This window comes from Ahaetulla prasina, chromosome 6 (genome assembly GCF_028640845.1).
Source record: "Ahaetulla prasina isolate Xishuangbanna chromosome 6, ASM2864084v1, whole genome shotgun sequence".
Lineage (NCBI taxonomy): Eukaryota > Metazoa > Chordata > Lepidosauria > Squamata > Colubridae > Ahaetulla > Ahaetulla prasina.
Window position 1 is genome coordinate 7,831,724 of NC_080544.1, and position 13,478 is coordinate 7,845,201.

General features: G+C 43.5%; 2 protein-coding genes and 1 long non-coding RNA gene across 10 annotated transcripts in view; 2 read left to right on the forward strand and 1 right to left on the reverse strand.

The window, feature by feature from the left end:
* Positions 1-5,127, forward strand: part of MYOZ1 (myozenin 1) — a 45,575-nt gene extending 40,448 nt beyond the window's left edge. For both annotated transcript variants that reach the window (XM_058188581.1, XM_058188583.1), the window contains one exon: positions 4,569-5,127. In XM_058188581.1, coding sequence (XP_058044564.1) covers positions 4,569-4,800 — 232 coding nt within the window. In that variant the 3' untranslated portion in view covers positions 4,801-5,127. The remainder of the gene's footprint in view (positions 1-4,568) is intronic.
* Positions 5,128-5,273: 146 nt separating this feature from the next.
* Positions 5,274-12,643, reverse strand: LOC131201052 (uncharacterized). The gene is made up of 3 exons (XR_009155772.1): positions 12,407-12,643; positions 7,477-7,669; positions 5,274-6,833 (listed from the first exon to the last, which is right to left on the reverse strand). It is a non-coding gene; the product is annotated as an uncharacterized LOC131201052 (long non-coding RNA).
* Positions 12,548-13,478, forward strand: part of USP54 (ubiquitin specific peptidase 54) — a 97,334-nt gene continuing 96,403 nt past the window's right edge. For 3 of the 7 annotated variants that reach the window (XM_058188565.1, XM_058188570.1, XM_058188568.1), the window contains exon 1: positions 12,569-12,631. The gene's annotated coding sequence lies outside the window, so the exon portion shown is untranslated. Of the gene's footprint in view, positions 12,632-13,478 lie in introns of all 7 variants that reach the window. The other 4 variants (XM_058188571.1, XM_058188572.1, XM_058188566.1 and 1 more) reach the window with 3 other exon arrangements.

Here is a 13,478-nt window from a genome sequence, read left to right on the forward strand (position 1 = left end):
GTGAATCCCTCTTTGTGAAGTGGGGCCTTCGGAATCAGATGGGCTTGTTGATCACGTACCTGGCTCCTTGCTGCGTGACCACAGCCCTACCCAAGTTGTTGGAGGTGCTTGCCGGGATGGCGGTTGAGACCCCCAGACTTATAGTCATGGGGGACTTTAACCTGCCATCGACGGGCTTGTCATCGACAACGGCTCGGGAGTTCCAGGCTTCCATGACGGCCTTGGACCTGATTCAGGTAATTGATGGCCCCACGCACACAGGGGGTGGCACACTGGACTTAATTTATATCTCTGGTCAGTGGCGAAATGATCTGGTATTAGATAAGTTAGAAACAGAACCGGTGTCATGGTCAGATCATTTTCTCCTTCGCCTAGATTTTCGGACCGCTATCCACCACTGCAGGGAGACGGAGCCAATGCGTTGGTTCCGTCCCAGGCGCCTGATGGACCTGGAGAGGTTCCTGATGGAGCTTGGGCCGTTTCCGGAGGATGTGGCCCACGGCACGGCTGAAGAGCTAGTTGCGGCCTGGGAACGGGCCGCGGCTGGAGCTTTGGACCGTGTCGTGCCCTTGCGGCCTCTGACCCGGCGTAGATCTCGACCGGCCCCTTGGTTCTCCGAGGGGCTGAGGGAGATGAAACGCCGGAGAAGACGCCTAGAGAGTGTCTGGAGGTCCAGCCGTTCAGAAGCTGACCGAACACTAGTTAGATCCTATTCTAGGACCTACCTAGTGGCAATGAGGGAGGCGAGGCGCTCCTACGCTTCCACCCTCATTGCGTCGGCAGATAACCGCCCGGCCGCCCTGTTTCGGGTGGCCCGCTCCCTCCTGCATCAGGAGGTGCGGGATGACCCGTTGCAGGGCCGTGCCGAGGAGTTTAGTGGTTATCTATACGACAAAATCGTTCAGCTCCGGGACGGCTTGGACCGAAATTGGGATGATCCAGGTGGGAGGGCGGAGTCGCGTCTTGTGGAGGTTATTTGGGATGAGTTTGATCCTGTGACTCTCGAGGACGTGGACAGGTTGCTGGGGAGGCTGCATACTACGACATGTTTACTGGACCCGTGCCCTTCCTGGTTGGTACTGGCCTCCCGGGAAGTGACACGAGGCTGGCTCCAGGGGATTACTAACGCTTCTTTGTTGGAGGGAGTTTTCCCTGCCGCCTTGAAGGAGGCAGTGGTGAGACCCCTCCTCAAGAAGCCTTCCCTGGACCCAGCTATTTTAGGTAACTATCGTCCGGTCTCCAACCTTTGCTTTACTGCGAAGGTTGTAGAGAGTGCTGTGGCACGGCAGCTACCCCAGTACCTGGATGAAGCTGTCTATCTAGACCCGTTCCAGTCCGGCTTCCGACCCGGATACAGCACGGAGATAGCTTTGGTCACGTTGGTGGATGATCTCTGGAGGGCCAGAGACAGAGGTCATTTCTCTGCCCTGGTCCTATTAGATCTCTCAGCGGCTTTCGATACCATCGACCATGGTATCCTGCTGCGCTGGTTGGAGGGGTTGGGAGTGGGAGGCACCGTTTATCGGTGGTTCTCCTCCTATCTCTCCGACCGGTCGCAGACGGTGTTGACGGGGGGGCAGAGGTCGACCGCGAGACACCTCACTTGTGGGGTGCCGCAGGGGTCGATTCTCTCGCCCCTCCTGTTCAACATCTATATGAAGCCGTTGGGTGAGATCATCAGTGGCTTTGGGGTGAGATATCAACTGTACGCTGATGATACTCAGCTGTATTTTTCACCCCGGCCACCCCAACGGTTGTTGAAGTGTTGTCCCGGTGTTTGGAAGCCAGACGGGTCTGGATGGGGAGGAACAGGCTCAAGCTCAATCCTCCAAGACGGAGTGGCTGTGGATGCCGGCACGATACAGTCAGCTGCAGCCGCAGCTGACTGTTGGGGCGAGTTATTGGCCCCAAAGGAGGGAGGCGCAACTTGGGTGTTCTCCTGGATGCACGGCTGTCGCTTGAAGATCATTTGGCGGCCGTCTCCAGGAGAGCTTTCACCAGGTTCGCCTGGTTCGCCAGTTGCGCCTTCCTTGATCGGGATGCCCTATGCACAGTCACTCATGCTCTTGTTACCTCCCGCCTGGATTATTGCAATGCTCTCTACATGGGGCTCCCCTTGAGATGCACTCGGAGGCTTCAGTTGGTCCAGAATGCAGCTGCGCGGGTGATAGAGGGAGTCTCACGTAGCTCCCATGTGACACCTCTCCTGCGCAGACTGCACTGGCTTCCTGTTGCCTTTCGGGTGCATTTCAAGGTTCTGGTTACCACCTTTAAAGCGCTCCATGGCTTGGGACCTGGGTACTTACGGGACCGCCTGCTGCTACCTCAGGCCTCCCACCGACCCGTACGCTTGCACAGAGAGGGCCTTCTCAGGGTGCCGTCCGCCAGACAATGTCGGCTGGCGGCCCCCAGGGGAAGATCCTTCTCTTTGGGGGCCCCTACTCTTTGGAATGAACTTCCCCCTGGTTTACGTCAAATACCTGACCTTCGGACTTTTCGCCGCGAACTGAAAACATATCTGTTTGTTCGTGCGGGGCTTTCTTAAATTGTCTAGTTTTAAATTCTAAATTTCTTTCTAGTTTTAATTTGGGGTCTTTTAGATTTTTAACTATTTTAATTTCGGCCACACTGTATAATAAGTTTTTTAATTTATTTTAACTGTACATTGTTTCTTTTTACTTTGGCTGTACACCGCCCTGAGTCCTTCGGGAGAAGGGCGGTTTATAAATCTAATAAAATAAATAAATAAATAAATAAATAAATAAAGCAAGAACTTGTGGGAAATAAAATATACAAAGTAATAGAAAATGAAGAAGTTAAGTGCTCTAGGACTTCAGAATTCAAATAAAAAGGCATTTGCCACACCTTAGACGTAACAATTGTCAGTAAGAAGTTGGAATAGTGGAAGTTGCCATTCCAAGAGATAGCAGAATAGAAGAGAAAGTATTAGAAAAAAAAATCACAAAATAAAAGACCTGACTGTAACAAAAGAAAGCAAAGGTATTACAAATAGTAATAGGCCCCTTGGATGCAATCCTAAAACATCTGGAGCACCACTTGAACTATCAGCATTGACATTTCCAATTCTTTGAAACTTAGCTTAGATGTATCAACCATCAATATACACATAGAGATAAACAACATCTACATACCATTCAAAAGAAATAATCAAAAAGCCAAAAAGGACTAAAACATCTCCTCACCAGCAATCAACGCCCAGAGGAGTAGAGATCAACACCAACTTTTATAAAATAAGAGATCAACACTAACATCAAATTTTATAAAATGAAATGAAATAAAATAAAGTAAAAAACTACCAACTCAAACAAATAAACCAACAATAGACAACAGCCAAGACTACTTCCACCAACCGTGAGAGGAAGCCACTAGAATACAAAATAAAAGCAACAGCAATAGCACTTAAGATTTATATGTTGCCCCACAGCGCATTCTCTGTCAGCATATTGCCCCTAACAATTTGGGTGCTCCTTTTACCAACCTCAGAGGGCTGAGTCAATCTTGAGCCCCATCCGGATCAGGCTGTGGGCAGTTTGCTGCAATACTGCATTGTAAAGACTACACCGCCAGGGCAGTGTAATATATATTCACTCCTTTCTACTACTGATGATGTTACCTAGTTTGGTAATCAAACATCTGCAGGAAAACATCCAAGTCAGAGTGCATCAAGAATGCCACTCAGTCAACTGCAAAAGGCAGTTTTATTTGGATACCTCACATCCAGTACCAGTACCTTTAGCATCATCAACCAACAATATCGCCCTATCCCAGCTCCTTGAAGAAGCGCTTGATAGGTGGATAGAAATGCCAATCCAATCTAAACATCTGGATGCATGAGGAACCATAGTAATATTAGAACATTTACCTATCCCATGTCTTTGGAAAAGACTTAATGGGTGGATGAAAATGCCAAATCAAGTATAAACATATGGCTGGTGTGCAATCAATCAATATAATTGTAGTGCAGCCTTGATAATGTTTTTATTTATTAACTATATATGTAATAAAATATTTTTTTAAAAAAATTGACACCAGCACGATTCTACACAAAGTGATAGATTGAAAACATTACTGATATATAAAACTAAAATTGCCAAGCTATGAATTGATGCTTGTTTGTATTGAAGAACTGTTTTTACATTGAACCCGCATCAATGGATAGCTGATAATGATTCTGAATCAACCACATCTTGCTTTTCAATAATTTTCTTAGAATTTAATGTGCCTTATATAATTTGTAATGTAAATGACACGTTATATATACCTGATTATTATCTTAATATATTTCTACATATTTCCATGCTACATTTATGACAAAGGATTTTGTCTGTCCATTTATTTATTTAATTTTCTGAAATGCACACTTTTTTGTGAGAGAAAAATGGACCTGCTTGCTTAGAAATAGAACAGGAATAGTTATTAATTCAGGACTGGATCGATTGGGTTTGTCAAAGGAACATGTGTAGCTAAAATCTGTTGATCTACTGAGTTGGTGGGAAAATACTATATAATATCTATTAACCTTGATGCTTGATTCTGCTTTTCCCTAGAACTGCAATGCCATATGGGGGATATGAGAAGGCAATCAAATTGATGACCTTCCAAATGCCTGAATTTGATGTTGGCCCTTTGGTACCCGAGCCTCTTATTGTATATAATCAAGAAGTCTCCAATCGACCCTCCTTTAACAGGACCCCGATACCCTGGCTGGGGTCGGGAGAACCAACTGAATACAACATTGAGGTGAATGTACCACCGGCAGGTGAAACAGAAGAATTATAGAAATCCCCTTTCCTTTCATTAATCTGTTCATTTGCATGTCTATATTAAGGAGCTGAACATGCATAAATTTCTCAACTTTGCCCTAAGGACAACCACAATCTAATGCATCTTTGCTGTGGTATTGATCCATATTGGAGTTTGAAGAAAACGAAGCACTAAAATAGTGAGGGAGAGAGAGAAAGAAAGAGTCGGTCTTTTTATTTGCACTCCAAAGCATAAATACAAACCCTGTGATCCTTATTTCTTCCGGTCTGCTCTGTCCCAACTTTGTTCCATTGTTTTGTCATTTGGCAAAATGAATAAAGCATCTAAAAAGATAGAAAACAATGTGATATTTTTTCCCTTGGTTCTATGGGTTCTGTCTATGAGATGATCTTCCTTGATTGATCTTCATTCAGGAAACAGCAGGAATCAGAAACTTGATTAAGAAACTGAGATTGGTACTGTGGTTAAGGTGCTGCCCTAGAAACCAGGAGACAGTGAATTCTAGTCCTGCCTTAGGCATGAAAACTGACCAGGCGACTTTGGCTCAGTCTTCGGCGCTCTCTCTTAGCCCAATCCAGCTCACAGGGCTGTTGTTGTGGGGAAAGTAGGAAGAGGGAGGAGTACTGTATTATGTTTGCTGCCTTGAATTACTTACAAAATAATAAAGGTGGGATAAAAAAAATCTCATAAATACATAAAATAAGCTTGAAGAAGTTGTTAAAATGAATGATAATCCCGTTAACAATCCAATGTGGCATCTTAGGCCTGCTACAAATTAAAGCAGGGGTCTCCAACCTTGGTCTCTTTAAGGCTTGTGGACTTCAACTCCCAGAGTCCCTCAGCCAGCAAAGCTGGCTGAGGAACTCTGGGAAGTTGAAGTCCACAAGTCTTCAAGATAGATAGTTTTGGTAACTATCTTCAAAGCGCTCCATGGCATAGGGCCGGGTTATCTACGGGACCGTCTGCTGCCACCGATTGCCTCCCACCGACCCGTGTGCTCTCACAGGGAAGGACTCCTTAGGGTGCCGTCAGCCAGGCAGTGCCGACTGGCGACCCCAGGGGGAGGGCCTTTTCTGTGGGGGCTCCCACCCTCTGGAACGAACTTCCCCCAGGTCTTCGTCAACTTTCTGACCTTCGAACCTTTCGCCGCGAGCTTAAAACACATCTCTTTATTTGCGCAGGACTGGACTAGAATTTTAAATTTGGTTTTAACGGGGTTTTATTATTTTTATTGCAATCTTTAATATTTGGCCTTATTTAATAAGTTTTTTAAATTGGTGTTTTATTTTCTATTTATATGTATGTTTTTATTAGGCTGTAAACCGCCCTGAGTCTCTCAGATTTTAGGGTGGTATAAAAATGTGATTAAATAAATAAAAAATAAATAAATAAGTCTTAAAGGGACCAAGGTTGGAGACCCCTGAATTAAAGAGTTCATAATTGACTCCACTATAATGTTTAATTTTGTAATGTATTTCTTAGCATTGAATATGAAATGTGCATTGATTAGTTCAGGAACAGTGTCTGAACTGTTTGACCTGTAAACTCCTTCTCTGAAGATTTCATATATAGTACCTAAACTGGATATATTGATTTATGATACTAACCGGCAGCTGCATTTCAATGCACAAATCTGGATGATCATTACATGGCAGCCTAAACATCCCAAAATATCTAATTTTTTGCTGTTAGCTGACGGCTAGCCTGTAAAATTGTAATTAAGTGACATTTTAAAAAATGCAATCATTTGGGAAAGAATGGAAAAGAAAAACAATAAAAAAGTCCTGAGTGCATGGAATAACCAGAGAATTCTCCATACCAGTTGGAGAGGCCTTCTCTGTAGTAGATGACACTGGGCAGGGCTGGAATTTCTAATGATGAATCTATCAGTCAAGGCCCTTGAAATGTTGTTCATTTATGGACATCAATGTAGCACAAACCTACTAAGGACACACTTAACAGGGGCAGAAAGATTTAGATTGGCACCTGTCTTCTGATAATGATTAGTGTGATATCTTGGTTCCAGGCAAGGAGCTCCCTCTTGGCTCCTATGTGCAAAAAACAAACAAATATGTTCAAACCTTTTTTTTTATTTGCATTTATATCCTGCCCTTCTCCGAAGACTCAGGGTGGCTTACACTATGTCAAGCAATAGTCTTCATCCATTTGTATATTATATACAAAGTCAACTTATTGCCCCCAACAATCTGGGTCCTCATTTTACCTACCTTATAAAGGATGGAAGGCTGAGTCAACCTTGGGCCTGGTGGGGCTTGAACCTGCAGTAATTGCAAGCAGCTGCTGTTAATAACAGACTGTCTTAGCAGTCTGAGCCACTCAAGGACCCATATTATCCTTTTGTAGGAGCAATTCTTTCCCACTTCATCTTGGGAACAAAACCCCTGAATTTAGAAGGGCAATATGTGAATGGTAGCTTCTAGTTTAACTGTTTCTTGGGTCTGTGCCTTTGGAAAATCAACTAGCTGGTATAGTTCTGTGGCATTCCAAGGACTGGTTTGGGGAAAAATTTTCACTCCATCTGAAGATGACAAGTTCCAAGATGAATAGCTTTTTTAAATGTTCCTTTTTAAAAAGCCCAGTAGGTGTTTTCAGTGTGCCTGCTTTTTGGCTCTTTGTTTAGAACTCATTGCTCATTTGCTTCCAGATGCAATTCACAGGGTGGTTTATTACCTATAGAGACCTCATGGCGTGGGTCCAGGTTACATGAGGAATCATCTCACCCCAATGGGACAGGCTCATGCCACCCATGCCGGCAAAGGAGGCTTCTTGCAGATCCCATCAGTCAAGGAATTCTGGCTGGTGGAGTCCAGGAGAAGAGCCTTCTCTGTCAACCTTTTAAAGTTGTAAGCTGCCCAGAGTCAGGCTGCCGTGAGATGGGCAACAAACAAATTAAATAAATAAATGTGCAAAAAGGATCCTTGCCAAGACCGTTCTTTCTTCTCATGGACTTTCTCTCACAGCAATAAGTACCATGATAAATAGTACAGGAACTATGCATTTAAATGGAAGTGGTAGAGCTATGCACGCTTCAAGAGGAAGAACAGATTCATACAACCTCATGCAAGTCCAACCCTTCTCTAATATTAATTAAGACAGCTTTCTAGCTGGGCCTGAGGAAAAACGTTGCTGTGACTTAAGAGTCATATTACCGTAACTACAAAACAGCACCTAACAGCAGTAATATATTTGTTCAGGTCTGGAGTGTTTCTTCCGCATCATTTTTAAAGTACACACAAGCTTCATAGATCAGGGGTCTCCAACCTTGGTCCCTTTAAGACTTGTGGACTTCAACTCCCACAGTCCCTCAGCCAGCAAAACAAAAGATAAAACAAGAACACAAATACATACAATTTAATGTTTGTAATCATTGCACAGATTGTTATAAGAAAAACACCACAAATAGCTGTTAAGTGATATAACCTTTTCCTTTTTTCCCCTCTTTCTATGTTTTTAATGTAAAAAAGTTTAATAAAGTACATTTTTTTAAAAAAGAACTAGAATGAACACTTAATGCCTAAAAAAAGTTTAGAATGTCAACATATATTAACTGCCTTACCCATCGCCATCGGAACACCGAGGGAGAATTATAGCAGAAATCAGTGAAACTCGAATAAATGTGAATCGGTTGGGCCCTTTACACAGGATTCATATGTATGTATGTATGTATGTATGTGTATGTATATATATGTATGTGTGTGTGTGTGTGTGTGTGTGTGTGTGTATGTATGCATAAGCACCAAAACAAATTCCTTGTATATCCAATCACACTTGGCCAATAAATTCTATTCTATATTCTATATTCACAAGGTGTAAACGTTTCTCTAAATATCACAGCACAAAAAAAAAAAAGTGGGAGCAATAAGCACAAGACATCATAACGGCGGAGATGTGGGACATTTAAAACGGGGGTCTCCAGCTGCCTGAGGAACTCTGGGAGTTGAAGTCCACAAGTCTTAAAGGGATAATAGTATGCTACCCAAAAGTCATATTAACAATTGGGCCAAAGCAAATGAAAAGTATTGACAAGGATATTTTTATGAGAAGAAGAAGAAATGGTCATATCTTTTTAAAGCATTTTCTTGGTAGCATGGGCTATCATTGGATTGAGAAAAAAAATAGGATTCAAGTCTGTAGGCACATCTTTTTAGTAATCCGCTGCAGATTTGACTTGCAAATGAGACAATAGGAAAAACAATCTTGTGAAGATGCACTCATCTTCACTCGAACAACGAAGGTGATTTCTTAGGCACTACAAACCTCAGAATACTTCAAATTATTGGGTTCAAATCAACAAATGCATTGGGAATCTCTTGTGTTAATGCAACAGTTCAGGATATGACTGCTATGTGAAAAACCTACTGACAAATGTTTATTTTGGTAATACGAAGGCTTATGTGTATCCTTTTATCAGGCTTCATATGAGTTTTGAAAGCCACAAGCTATTGCCGGTTCTTTTGAAAAAAAGCATTCTTCTCCAAAAGGAGCTACTGTTGGGTATAAAATAATCTGAGTACTGAGATGTGGTGATCACGGGACAATTGAGAGCTTCTTGGTGAAATAGTTATATGATACCTCTTTTTGGGGTTACTTTATGGGCATCTCGTTAGGAAGGCAGTGAACCAGGTATTATATAGTTCTACCAAATCTGCTTGCTCTGAGATGATAAAATTACTTGTACATGGTTTGTAGTTTGAGATCAACTTTTGTTGATATGGCCCGTATTCCTGTCCCTTTGCAAGCATCTCTGCAGGCAGCAAGCAAACTGGGGTGAAGAGGAGTGTCAATCAATCAGTCAGTCAATCAAGGGATATAAATGCAAATAAAAAAAAATCATCCCTTAGCATTTCTTAGTTTTTCTACTGGCTTGAAGGTTTTCGTTTCCTTGACCCACATCTCCCTTCCCCCGCCCCCCGCCAATCAGCAAACTGTCACTGAAATTAGAAATCATTGTGGACAAAGTTGGTGCGTGTGTTTCCATCTTCCTCTATTTCTGGCCCCTTTCCAGGCCAGTATTTCTGATGCGGAGTGGAAAAAGACGAGCTAGTCACTATACAGTCAACTTGGGGCTGTTTAGGGCTCATTCTAACCACTTTAATGTTAATAGGTTCAGTCAGTTGACCCAGTTTTCCTGCTCATTTTACATGCCATCCCTTTATGACCCAATGGTCATATAAAGATGATAAAGCAGCCACTTAGGCTATCATTGTATACACATTTACCCGGAGGTAATTTTTTTGAAAGCAACAGGAACAAGAAGTGCAGATATATATATATGTGGGCTCCTTGGTGCTCTTTGAGCTTGGTTCTTTTGTTGCATTTTCTAGCTGACAAGTTAAGGATGGTGAAGAATATGCAGCTACTTGGAATGAAAGAGGAAAAAGGAGAGGGTGTGGGGTAGGCACAATCACTGGGCTTGTAAGCTGGGCAGTCCCAAGAAAATATGTAGTTGAGCCAAGGAGATGATAACTGGGGCAGAGACCTGTTTTTTTTGTTCTTCTGTTTGGTCTTCTGTTATTATATGACATTTTAAGCAGCATCATAAGTTAAGCAGCGAGCTGGAATAGTACGGTAGATTAGAAACATTAATGCTGACAGTAGATTAAGTTTATATAGAGTACATATTATATAACATCTATCTTTTCTGGATAGATGTATAGATGGACTTTTATGGATATTAATCCAAACAATATGGATGGATCTAGTTGTTGTCCATTTTTTGTATATTGCTTTATTTTTATCCTGGAATCATTGCTGCCTTTTAAAATAAATAATAAAAATTTGTTAACTGACTGCATAGACCCTTGAACCCAGATTGAGCACGAAAACTTCATGCCAGTTAGTCTTCTATTATCCCATAATTCATGACACAGAACACAACTTACAACAATACAGAGTCTTGTTGAAAGTTAGAAGAATCTCCAACCTTTAGTAAGAGGAATTGAATAGGGGGCCCAATTGGCCAGGAGAAGGAACTCATCAAATTTGCAGATGACAGCAAGCTGGCAGGAATAGCCAACACTCCAGAAGATAGGCTCAAGTTACAGAAAGATCTTGACAGACTTGAACATTGGGCGCTATCTAACAAAATGAAATTCAACAGTGAAAAAAGTAAGGTTCTACATTTAGGCAAAAAAAACAAAATGCACAGGTACCGTACATGTGGTACCTTGCTCAATAGTAGTACCTGTGAGAGGGATCTTGGATTCCTAGTGGGTAACCATTTAGATATGAGCCAGCAGTGTGCAGTAGCTGCTAAAAAAGCCAACACAGTTCTGGGCTGCATAAACAGAGGGATAGAATCAAGATCACGTGAAGTGTTAATGCCCACTTTATAATGCCTTGGTAAGGCCACACTTGGAATATTGCATCCAGTTTTGGTCGCCACGATGTAAAAAAGATGTTGAGACTCTAGAAAGAGTGCAGAGAAGAGCAACAAAGATGATTAGGGGATTGGAGGGTAAAACATATAAAAACGGTTGCAGGAACTGGGTATGTCTAGTTTAATAAAAAGAAGGACTAGGGGAGACATGATAGCAGGGTTCCAATATCTCAGGGGTTGCCACAAAGAAGAGGGAGTCAGGCTGTTCTCCAAAGCACCTGAGGGTAGAACAAGAAGCAATGGGTGCAAACTGATCAAGGAAAGAAGCAACGTAGAAATAAGGAGAAATTTCCTGACAGTTAGAACAATTAATAAGTGGAACGACTTGCCTGCAGAAGTTGTGAATGCTCCAACACTGGAAATTTTTAAGAAAATGTTGGACAGCCATCTGACTGAGATGGTGTAGGGTTTCCTGCCTGGGCAGGGGGTTGGACTAGAAGGCCTCCAAGGTCCCTTCCAACTCTGTTGTTATATTATATATTATATTATATTAAGGTGGACACCCTTTGCTGGATATTTTAATACTGATTTCTGCACTGAACTGTAGAGGGATTGGGGTCCTAAATGTCCCTTTCCCATTGCCAGAAACTCCTCTTAACTCTGTTTGAATCTCCTTCCTATTAATTTCAACTTACTGATCCTTGTCTTCCTGAAGTTTTCAGTTCAGAAAAATTTGCCTCCTCTTTATGACACCACATACAGTATAGCCTTTGTTGTCATTGTACATCATGTAGACAATAAAATTGTTTAAAGTTTTTTTTTTAATTTACATTTATATCCCGCCCTTCTCCGAAGACTCAGGGCGGCTTACAGTGTGTAAGGCAATAGTCTCATTCTATTTGTATATTTACGAAGTCAATTTATTGCCCCCACAACAATATGGGTCCACTTTAAGGTCTCTAGAATTCTCCCCGTAGTATTTACCGTTTTTTTTTTATTGCAAGCTTAATATCCCCAGTTTTTTTTAGATCAGGGGTCTCCAACCTTGGTCCCTTTAAGACTTGTGGACTTCAACTCCCAGAATCCCTCAGCCAGCAAAGCATCACCAGACGTCTCATTAAAGTGGTTGAGGGATTCTGGGAGTTGAAGTCCACAAGTCTTAAAGTCGCCACGGTTGGAGACCCCCCGCCCTAAGAGAAACAGGCCCCTTGAGCCCAACTCTCCTCCTCCAGAATAAAAGTGGCGGCGGCGGCGGAGCGCCCTGAAGGAGTGACCGCTTACCGAGGTCCCCTCAGCGAGGAGCGGCGACGGGTGACGCGAAGTCCCTCACAGAAACTGCCCGTTGCACACAGCGAGGTAAAGCTGGGCGTGGCTTCCTCGAGCTCTCGCGAGACGTCGCTGCCGGCCTCCCCGTAGTCATAGCAGCCACTTGACGAGAGAGGTGGGGGGGGAGGGGCGTCCCTCCATACGGCGCCTTCCTCCTGAGCTGTTCCGTGCGCTCCGGCGGTGAGTCAGCGACGGGTTAAGCGCGAGGGCATCGCCAAAAGGGAGCTTGATTCGCCTCCTTGTCCTCCTCGGGGTGGCTCGTGAAGGGCTTTGGGACGACGCGGGCGGGCTTCCCCTCAAGATGGAGGGTCTTTAGTCTTGGGCCTTGCCGCCGCGGCTGAAGTGAAGGCCCTGCGCGGCCTCGGTCTCCTCGGTTCCCTGCGCTCCGTGTGGTCTGCCGGGCGACGCTTCCCCTTTTCAGCTCGGCGTGACGGGCCAAAGCTCCCCCACTCCTCCGCTGGGAGGAAAGCCGGGCGGGCGCCTCAGCAGACGCCCCATGATGGAGGGTCACCTTGGCCTTTGAAGATTCACGGCGGCCTCTTGCGTGTTTTTAATCCCCCCTGGAGACAGTTATTATTATGTTTTTCCCCCTCCCTGAATTTGTAGGAGCTTTTCTGTCAGCGCACAATAAAACGGTGACTTTTTAAATCAAGGGTCTGCAACCTTGGTCCCTTTAAGACTTGTGGACTTCAACTCCCAGAGTTCCTCAGCCAGCTTTGCTGGCTGAGGGACTCTGGGAGTTGAAGTCCACAAGTCTTAAAGGGACCAAGGTTGCAGACCCCTGTTTTAAATGTCCCACATCTCCACCGTTATGACGTCTTGTGCTTATTGCTCCCACTTTTTTTTTTGTGCTGTGATATTTAGAGAAATGTTTACACCTTGTGAATATAGAATATAGAATATAGAATAGAATTTATTGGCCAAGTGTGATTGGACACACAAGGAATTTGTTTTGGTGCTTATGCATATATATATATATATATATATGTAGGTCTTTGGTTGTTCGGGTTTTCTCCCATGTAAAATT